This window comes from Triticum dicoccoides, chromosome 3B (assembly GCF_002162155.2).
Source record: "Triticum dicoccoides isolate Atlit2015 ecotype Zavitan chromosome 3B, WEW_v2.0, whole genome shotgun sequence".
NCBI lineage: Eukaryota > Viridiplantae > Streptophyta > Magnoliopsida > Poales > Poaceae > Triticum > Triticum dicoccoides.
Window position 1 is genome coordinate 242,483,607 of NC_041385.1, and position 9,350 is coordinate 242,492,956.

Here is a 9,350-nt window from a genome sequence, read left to right on the forward strand (position 1 = left end):
GATGCTAGTGATTATGTTGTTGGTGCTGTTCTAGGAAAAAGAGTTGATAAGAAATTAAATTTTATTCAGTATGCTAGTAAAACTCTAGACAGTGCCCAGAGAAATTATGCTACTACTGAAAAAGAATTTTTAGCAGTTGTATTTGCATGTGATAAGTTCAGACCTTATATTGTTGATTACAAAGTAACTGTTCACACCGATCATGCTGCTATTAAATGCCTTATGGAAAATAAAGATGCTAAACCTAGACTTATTAGATGGGTTCTCTTTCTACAAGAATTTGATTTCCATATTGTTGATAGAAAGGGAGCTGAGAACCCCGTTGCAGACAACTTGTCTAGGTTAGAGAATGTTCTTGATGACCCACTACCTATTGATGATAGCTTTCCTGATGAGCAATTAAATGTCAAAAATGCCTCTCATGATACTCCATGGTATGCTGATTATGCTAATTATATTGTTGCTAAATTTATACCACCTAGTTTCACATACTAGCAAAAGAAAAAGTTTTTCTATGATTTAAGACATTACTTATGGGATGATCCACACCTTTACAAAGAAGGAATAGATGGTGTTATTAGACGTTGTGTACCTGAGCATGAACATGAACAGATCCTACGCAAGTGCCACTCTAAGTCTTACGGAGGACACCACGCTGGAGATAGAACTGCACATAAGGTATTGTAATCCGGTTTCTATTGGCCCACTCTCTTTAAAGATGCTCGTAAGTTTGTCTTATCTTGTAATCAATGTCAAAGAATTGGTAATATTAGTAGACGACAGGAAATGCCTATGAACTATTCACTTGTTATTGAACCATTTGATGTTTGGGGCTTTGATTATTTGGGACATTTTCCTTCCTCTAATGGGTATACACATATTTTAGTTGATGTTGATTACGTTACTAAGTGGTATAAGCTATTCCAATTAGTAGTGTTGATCATAACACTTCTATTAAGATGCTTAAAGCAGTTCTTTTTCCGAGGTTTGGAGTCCCTAGATATTTAATGATTGATGGTGGCTCACATTTTATTCGTGGTGCTTTCTGTAAAATACTTGCTAAGTATGATGTTAATCATAGAATTGCATCTCCATGTCATCCTCAGTCTAGTGGTCAAGCAGAATTGAGCAATAGAGAGATTAAATTAATTTTGCAAAAGACTGTTAATAGATCTAGAAAGAATTGGTCTAAGAAACTTGATGATGCATTATGGGCTTATAGAACTGCTTATAAGAATCCTATGGGTATGTCTCCGTATAAAATGGTCTATGGAAAAGCATGTCATTCACCTCTTGAATTAGAACATAAGGCATATTGGGATATTAAAGAGCTCAACTATGATTTCAAACTTGCCGGTGAGAAGAGGTTATTTGACATTAGCTCACTTGATGAATGGAGAACCCAAGCCTATGAGAATTCCAAGTTGTTTAAATAAAAAGTTAAAAGATGGCATGACAAAAGAATACAAAAGCGTGAGTTTAATGTAGGTGATCATGTTTTGCTATACAACTCTCGTTTAAGATTTTTTGCAGGAAAGCTTCTCTCTAAATGGGAAGGTCCTTACATCATCTGGGAGGTCTATTGTTCCGGTGCCATAAAAATTAACAATGCCAAAGGTATAAATCCGAAGGTGGTAAACGGTCAAAGAATCAAACATTATATCTCAGGTACTCCCATAAATGTTGAGACCAATATAATTAATACCATAACATCGGAGGAGTACATAAGGGACACTTTCCAGAACGTTTCAGACTCCGAAAAGGAATAGGTATGTGGTACGGTAAGTAAACCGACTCCAAAACGTTCCTAATGATAAATCCTCTCCATTGCAATATATAAAAAATTAGGAAAATTAAAAGTAGTCCAAAGGAGACACGAGGTCACCACAAGGGGGGAGGGCGCGCCCCCCGACCTTGTGGCTGCCTCGTGTGCCCTCCAGACTTCGTTTTCTTGTACAATACTTCTTATGGTCGGTAAAAAATTCATTATATAGTCTCCCGGAGGTTTTGACCACCGTACCACGCAAATATCTCCTGCTCTTGTCCCGAGCTGTTTTCTGCCAGAGTTTTCAAGGTCAGGCATCATGTCGTCTCCTTCCCCCAACAACGCGGGCGACGATGCTTGGCTAATGAAGATAGAGACGAAAAGAGAAGAACTTGGGGAGATCAACAAGGGTGATAGGATCAAGAAGGCCGCGGAGGACCAAGCTCCGGCAGCAGGAGAAGAAGACATCTTTCAACCTCACTACAATCTTCTTACCCCTACTGAAATTGAAGCTTTCAAGATGATTGAAATAGTCGGGTGCAGAACAAGTATCTAACTCATGAAAATATTCTGTTGCAAGAGCATATCACTGCACTCAAGGGCATTATTCGTAAGTTGGAGCACCTCCTACATTCTATGTTGGACGACAAGCCTACTTCATCAACAACTCCTTCATCACCACCTCCGAAGAAAGAGATCTAAATACATGGGTATGGGCACTCCCCTTGGCAACTGCCAAGCTTGGGGGAGCGCCCCGGTATCGTATCACCATGACATATTTATCTTTATCGTTTTTTCTTAGTTCGATCCTTTTGGTTATATCTTGATCTAGTAGATTGAAGTTTTGAGTATGATCTAGCTTTGAGTTTTACTTTATGTTTCCTCTATGTAATCGAGTTTGTGAGATATATAATAAAGAGTAGTTTTGAGTTGAGGGCTTTGCTTTGTTGCTATGATCTTGAGGGAATTAAATAAAAGAAAGAATAAAAAGTAATAAAAGATCATATATTGATCTTATGGAGAGTAATGACTTCAGATATAAAGAGTATGATGAATAAGAGTTATTAAGAGTTGACAAACATAGTTTTGGTCACTGTTGCAATTAATAGGAAGTAATAGAAAGAGAGGCCTCACATATAAATATACTATCTTGGACATCTTTTGTAATTATGAGCACTCATTAAAATATGACATGCTAAAAGGTTGATGTTGGACAAGGAAGACAACATAATGAGTTATATTTTCTTATATCTGAATAGAAGTTATATTGTTTTGGATCATCCAACATGTTGAGCTTGCCTTTCCCTCTCATGCTAGCCAAATTCTTTGCACCAAGTAGAGATACTACTTGTGCTTCCAAACATCCCTAAACCCAGTGTTGCCATCAGAGTCCACCATGCCTACCTATGGATTGAGTAAGATCCTTCAAGTAAGTTGTCATCGGTGCAAGCAATAAAAATTGCTCTCTAACTATGTATGATCTATTAGTGTGAAGAAAATAAGTTTTATACGAACTTGTGATATGGAAGAAATAAAAGCGACGGATTGCATAATAAAGGTCCTTATCACAAGTGGCAATATAAAGTGACGTTCTTTTGCATTAAGATTTTGTGCATCCAACCATAAAAGCGCATGACAACCTCTGCTTCCCTCTGCGAAGGGCCTATCTTTTACTTTTTATCTCCTACCCTTATATAAGAGTCATGGTGATCATCACCTTTCCTTTTTATACTTTTTCCTTTGGCAAGCTCTGTGTGTTGGAGAGATCCGGATATATATATATCCACTCGGATGTAGGTTTTCATAAAGTATTATTGTTGACATTACCCTTGAGGTAAAAGGTTGGGAGGCAAAATCATAAGCCCCTATCTTTCTCTGTGTCCGATTGAAACTTTGTACCCATAAGTATCTCATGAGTATTAGCAATTGTGAAAGATTATATGATACTTGAGTATGTGGACTTGCTGAAAAGCTCTTTAATTGACTCTTTCCGATGTTATGATAAATTGCAATTGCTTCAATGACTGAGATCATAGTTTGTTAGTTCTCAATGAAGTTTCTGATTCATACTTGACCTTGTGAATGAATTGTTACTTTAGCATAAGAAATTATATGACAACATATGTTGTTGTTCTAAAGATGATCAAGGAGAAGTTGCGCGTGATTGAGCGCCATCTGTCAGGTGCGTGTTGAATTGTATATGTTTCCCAACTCTTCCTTTGTCCTATCTATCCATCTGCTTTACCAACATACTTGGTTGCAACTTACATCCCATGCTTGGATGAGGAGGCGAGACTGGTGGCCCTTTACTATGGGCATTCAAGGATTCAACTAGACGATGTTCTAAAGAAACGGTGTGCCATTTTTGTCGTTACAAATCGTATCATCAAGACAAGTCAACACGTTTGGCATTTCGCGGTGCTTGCAGTGTTGGTAAAGCCGCAAGTGAAAGCGCTAATGGGTCATCTCTTTAAATAGGATGATAGCTCCATGAGCTTCCTTGCATTTTCAATAAGTTCAACCGGGTTCCTGCATGTGTTGAACATGTGAGACGATCAGATACACGCGAGGAGGCAGATTGTTCTGGCGACGTTTAGGGCGCATTACACGGGCATAGGAATGAATATGGCACTGGCCAAAGAGATCCAGGTGGAGCCGAACGACGGTTATCCTCGGTACGCTATGAGAGGAGATGGATGAGGGGGAGGCAAAGGACGGAGAAGAGGTTGGGGAAGGGGGGGGGGGTCCGACAGAGACGCCTTGCCGCCAGACAGCTTCCTCTGGCAGGGACGACTGTCGAGGCAATGAACCTGACAATGAGTACTAGGGGTACGAACTAAGGGCGGAGCCTAGCTACGGCGCAAGTGTAACAACCCTATGTCTCGTGCCCGGAGGATTGTCTTTTCTCTTGGGGTATAAGATTACAGTGGGTGCTGAAGCCTTGCCCTGGAGCTAGAGGGAGGCTTATATAGAATGCGCCTCGGCCTCACCACTTCCACGTTACAAGGGGTTAAATGAGTATAACTACATCGGTTACTGGTAACGGCAGCTATAACTACACTTCAAGTTCGACCTTAAGCTACTCGGCTGTTGCAGCTCCCACATCGCCCCTATGCCTCCTCTATCTGACTGCTGATGGTTAGGCTGACATGATGGAAGACGTCCGAGTGTTGTCGGTGTATCCGAGTGAATTTTCAGTGGAGCACGTCTGAATGCGCCTGTGGTCCAGGGACCTTCCAATGATGGTGTGGGACCCTAGGTGGGCCTTAGATGTCAGGTCCTTGACCGTACCAGTAGTAGGTGACCCCATCAACGACAGTGGCGAAGCATTTTGGGTGGTGGTGGCGGTGCCTCCGAAGTCGCCCGAGTGCGACCCGGGAGGCGGTTAAGGTTCGGAATTTTCTCATATGTTCTCATCTGAAATCCTATATATCTAAATAGTTGAACCCCACTAGTTCTATTTCTCTTGACATGCAACTATGCCAACTAACGATGTTACCACGAATAGGAAAAGATCGACATGCAATAGTGCCAACTTACTATGCTATGCCATGCATGGGAAAGACAAATATTCTACAGGTGTATACAATAATTAAGTATTTTATTTTAATTTCAATTATCAAACAATGTTTTATACAATTAAATCTTGTTGAAATAACTGCAACTAATTCTAGCAGTAACGCTCAAGGTATCATCTCAAGTTTTCTAAGTAAGCAATTCCATTTAAATGCACAGACAAGTCATCCACATCTCAAACGCATGAGATCTTCCACTTTTTACCACATGCAAGCCCTCTACATCATCTAGCATGCAAGCCCTCTACATCATCAATTTATAGCAACAAACAATTGAACTGGAATATCACAAGGCAATATAACAATACATTTACCATCTATTTACCTCTAGGTTTGCTACCATATACTCCCTCCGTTCCAAAATAGACGATTCAACTTTATACTAACTTTAATATAAAATTAGTATAAAGTTGGGTATCTATTTTGGAATGGAGGGAGTATATGACAAAAAATATGATGCGGTATTATTCTCATATATTTCAATTTTATTTTCGGTGATTTTGTTGCTATAAATTTCGGTAGCAACGCATGGGGTCTATTGTACGAACATGAGGACAGCAGTATCTTGCACCCGTCTTCACTGCCATCGTCAGATGACTAGGTGCCTCACAAACCACAGAAATAGTGTGGTAGAGTGTTCGGCATCTAAAAAAAAGTATTGGACATCAACGAGTAACCACACACAAAATTGACAATGCACAGTGGCAGCAGATCTTACTTACACAGTACGAGATATGTCTAACAGCGGCAGCAACTAATACTCGGCTATTTCGTACACGATAGTGCATATGTGCATTCTGTCGCCATTATTTTTCAATGGCGATTTCCTCTCGGCGACAATGTGCATATGGTGGTACAGCTCCTAAAGAAAGGTTAAGAAGAGTTAGGCCTAACTCATTTTTGCTGCACACTACTGTCCATACCAACATTGTTTTTTTTTAGGGTAGTCCATACTAACATTCGTGAGATATAATAGCTTGAAGACTTGAACCAATAAAAAACACTATGATCATGTCAACCTGAACCCAGAAAAATGTTCATGTCCAACTAACATTGGTCATTCCTGTATTATAACTCCATGAAATGAACGAGGCGCCGAGGCCTGCCACTATACACGTAGATCAAATTTCCAATCAATAGCAAACAGAAGGTCAATATGACCACACAAATTCCATACATACTCTGGGTATTGTCGAAATGGATTAGTCATGTTGCTACTAAACAATACAAGTTGATTCCAACAGGAAAGTAATACGAGACAAGTTAATCAAGCCAACTAATTTCTATTTGAACAAAAGAATGATATTCACCTATATCAGAGGCTAGACTTGGCTCGGGACAACCTGACAAGATCACGCACATCAAATTCACAAGTATTAAAAGCAGACACCAGGAAGAGATCAGAGGCAAAAATGAAAGCCTCTTGTAAAAATTGCAATTGAATGAATCAGAAGAAATCTCATATTAAGGCGAGGTAGAGACAATACTACCAAGTAGTCAGTTCTCATAACTTCTCATGACATCACGTTGAATTATGATCACAAAATAACTTCTCATGGCAGTTCACAAATCATAAGTGTTCAGGGTGTCAGTTTGATGCCTTGAGCGTATTTCTCATCACATAGTTCATATAGACCATGATCATTTTTTGTTTTGATAAAATATAGACCATGATCTTCAGTAAACTCCACAGGATTCCACCACAATGCTGGTTGGTGTAGGAGAACAATCTTTTCTAATACTACTGTGTGTTTGCTGGGCATGTATACAGAAAAAGAAAATCAGATTTACCAATCAGCAATTGAGCATATCTCTTCAGGAATTTATCTATTGAAAATATTGTGAAAGATAAAATACTCATATATGAGCCCTAGGTTATATTCATCCAAAATTATAAGCTAGTATATCATTTATCATGTGATACATGTCATTTATCCATGTACCCTTGTTTGCCTGTTTCAGCTTTTGACACAAATCCCTGAAGAGATGTGTAAATTTACAAAAAGAACAAGATGACTAGCCAACCTATTAATACAGTTCAAGAAACACTGTAAATATATGAGAAATAAATTCCTTAAGTAAAGCATTACAAAAATAAATTACTCATGCAAAAAAGTCATATAGAACACGCCATCATTCTGAGGACAACATATCATAGAGATAGTAGGCACTGCTAATTAATGTGCCAAAATAAGACGGATATTTTTTAAGCAAAATGGGTAAACAGGCTACAACCGGTAGAGAACACTAATCTTACAGACAGAAAAAAAAAAAGAGGCTCCAAGGTCCGGATGCCTTGCCCCAATACCGAGAAGAGACAGTAGCAAACCCAAGGAACAGATAAGTAATTCACCCACAATGAGATGGGAAGTTTGGTACCAGAAGACAACCCAATTACGATAAACGATCAAAATACACATGATTGAGTTATCACTGAATACTGAATGTCAAGGAACAGATGAAGTAATTCACCCACAATGTAAATGGTAAGTTTGATAACAGAAGACAACAACAATTACCATAAACGATCAAATTACAGGATTGACATTGACTTGTCACTGAATCCTGAATATCAAGGAACTTCGTCAGGACCTTCAGCATGATGCAGGTCCAAAGAAGAGATCAGTTCTGGATGGTAGCTGGGTGTTTTGATTTAGTAGGAGAACAAGGCAATGCTTTTCACAGATTATCCTTCCCTGGTTGTCATCATTCCTCATATGAAGGGATCAAAATTTTCACTCTCTGGTAACAGAGAAGTGCTCCACTACGAATGGTGGTATGGCTGGAAGAAACCATCATACGTCCTCCGAAACAACCACTCCAGCCTGCCACTTTCCAAGCACAGACAAGCGAACCAAGAAACGGCCAGGGGCGTGAACATCGCTGTTGTTGTCAGGTACAGGATGCTACCCCGCATTGCCGCAATTTTCAGGCTATTCTCGGGTGATTGCGCAATCTTAGCATTAACTGGATCAGCCAGGTTGAATACCCTGATGTTAGCCCATGCCCCAGCATCAAGGCCATCTTCTTGACGTAGCATGAAACCGATGTTGAATCCATTTGAATAAGCAATGCACATGTTATCGCCGTTAATTTGGCCAAGGATCGAGCTGTGAAAACCTTCCAGATTCAGGAGAGGTGGGATCATCTCAACAAACAATCGCGGGTTGTTTGGGTCGGGGTCCAAGACAACCACATACGCACGATCCTGGTGAGGCCAGTAGATGAAATTACCCACTCGCATGCCGCTCTCAAGCAAAAGTTCATCTTCCGGGTCGGGGTGCGGGACATCCAACCATGGGGAGAGGAACCAATCGCCCATTCCCAAGGATGAGGAGAAGACCGCAGCCCGCAACCTGAACTCTCCATGGGCAGCAAGACAGAAGATGCCAAAGCTCGCGGGGTTTTCGTCATCGCAGATCACCCCGGCGTGAAGGATTTTACCATCTCCTTGGCGGTCGTCGTCGAAGATGTGGGCGTGACTCAGATCAAAGATCCGCTCGCACCGCCGTGCCAATGGGTTTAGCAGCGCGAGCAATAGCCCGCCCCCTTTGAGGAGAAGGTAGCCGCCACGGGCGTCTAAGACGAACCAGAAAGCTTCTGGGTGGTCGCGCGCCTGGAGGGTGGTGAGGAAGAAGTCGCCGCTCAAGATGGCGGCCACGAGCTCCGGATTGTTTCGGTGGGCGGGGGCGAAGGCGGGGATGCAGGGGAAGCCATTGTGAGGGACAAGTGGAATCGGTGAGTTGAAGAAGAGGCCGAGTAGGGGCGCCGGGTGGTGGTCGATGTTGGCGACCACCACCGGCACCGGCACCGGCACCGGCGGCTGGCCGTTGGCGGCCATAGATACGGCGGTTCCCTCGCGACCGCTGCCGAACCGACCAACTCAGTCTTATCCGGAGCGGGGGGTTTGCCGCTCGCTGGCTCAATTATCCAGTTGACCATTAAATATATAGATGCCATGTTCTTATCAACGTGGTTCTGGACGCCTTGCCAACCTACGCCATGGCGGC

General features: G+C 41.4%; 1 protein-coding gene across 1 annotated transcript; it reads right to left on the reverse strand.

Moving 5' to 3' along the window:
• Nucleotides 1-7,716: 7,716 nt before the first annotated feature.
• On the reverse strand, nucleotides 7,717-9,248 carry LOC119275720. Its single transcript, XM_037556619.1, has one exon. It carries the CDS (start codon nucleotides 9,179-9,181, stop codon nucleotides 8,105-8,107), a length of 1,077 nt encoding a protein of 358 aa, XP_037412516.1. The 5' UTR covers nucleotides 9,182-9,248; the 3' UTR covers nucleotides 7,717-8,104.
• Between the last annotated feature and the right edge of the window lie 102 nt (nucleotides 9,249-9,350).

Bases quoted from the DNA above. Each gene is read 5' to 3' on its own strand.
- LOC119275720 (XM_037556619.1), bottom strand. From the start codon at position 9,181: ATGGCCGCCAACGGCCAGCCGCCGGTGCCGGTGCCGGTGCCGGTGGTG.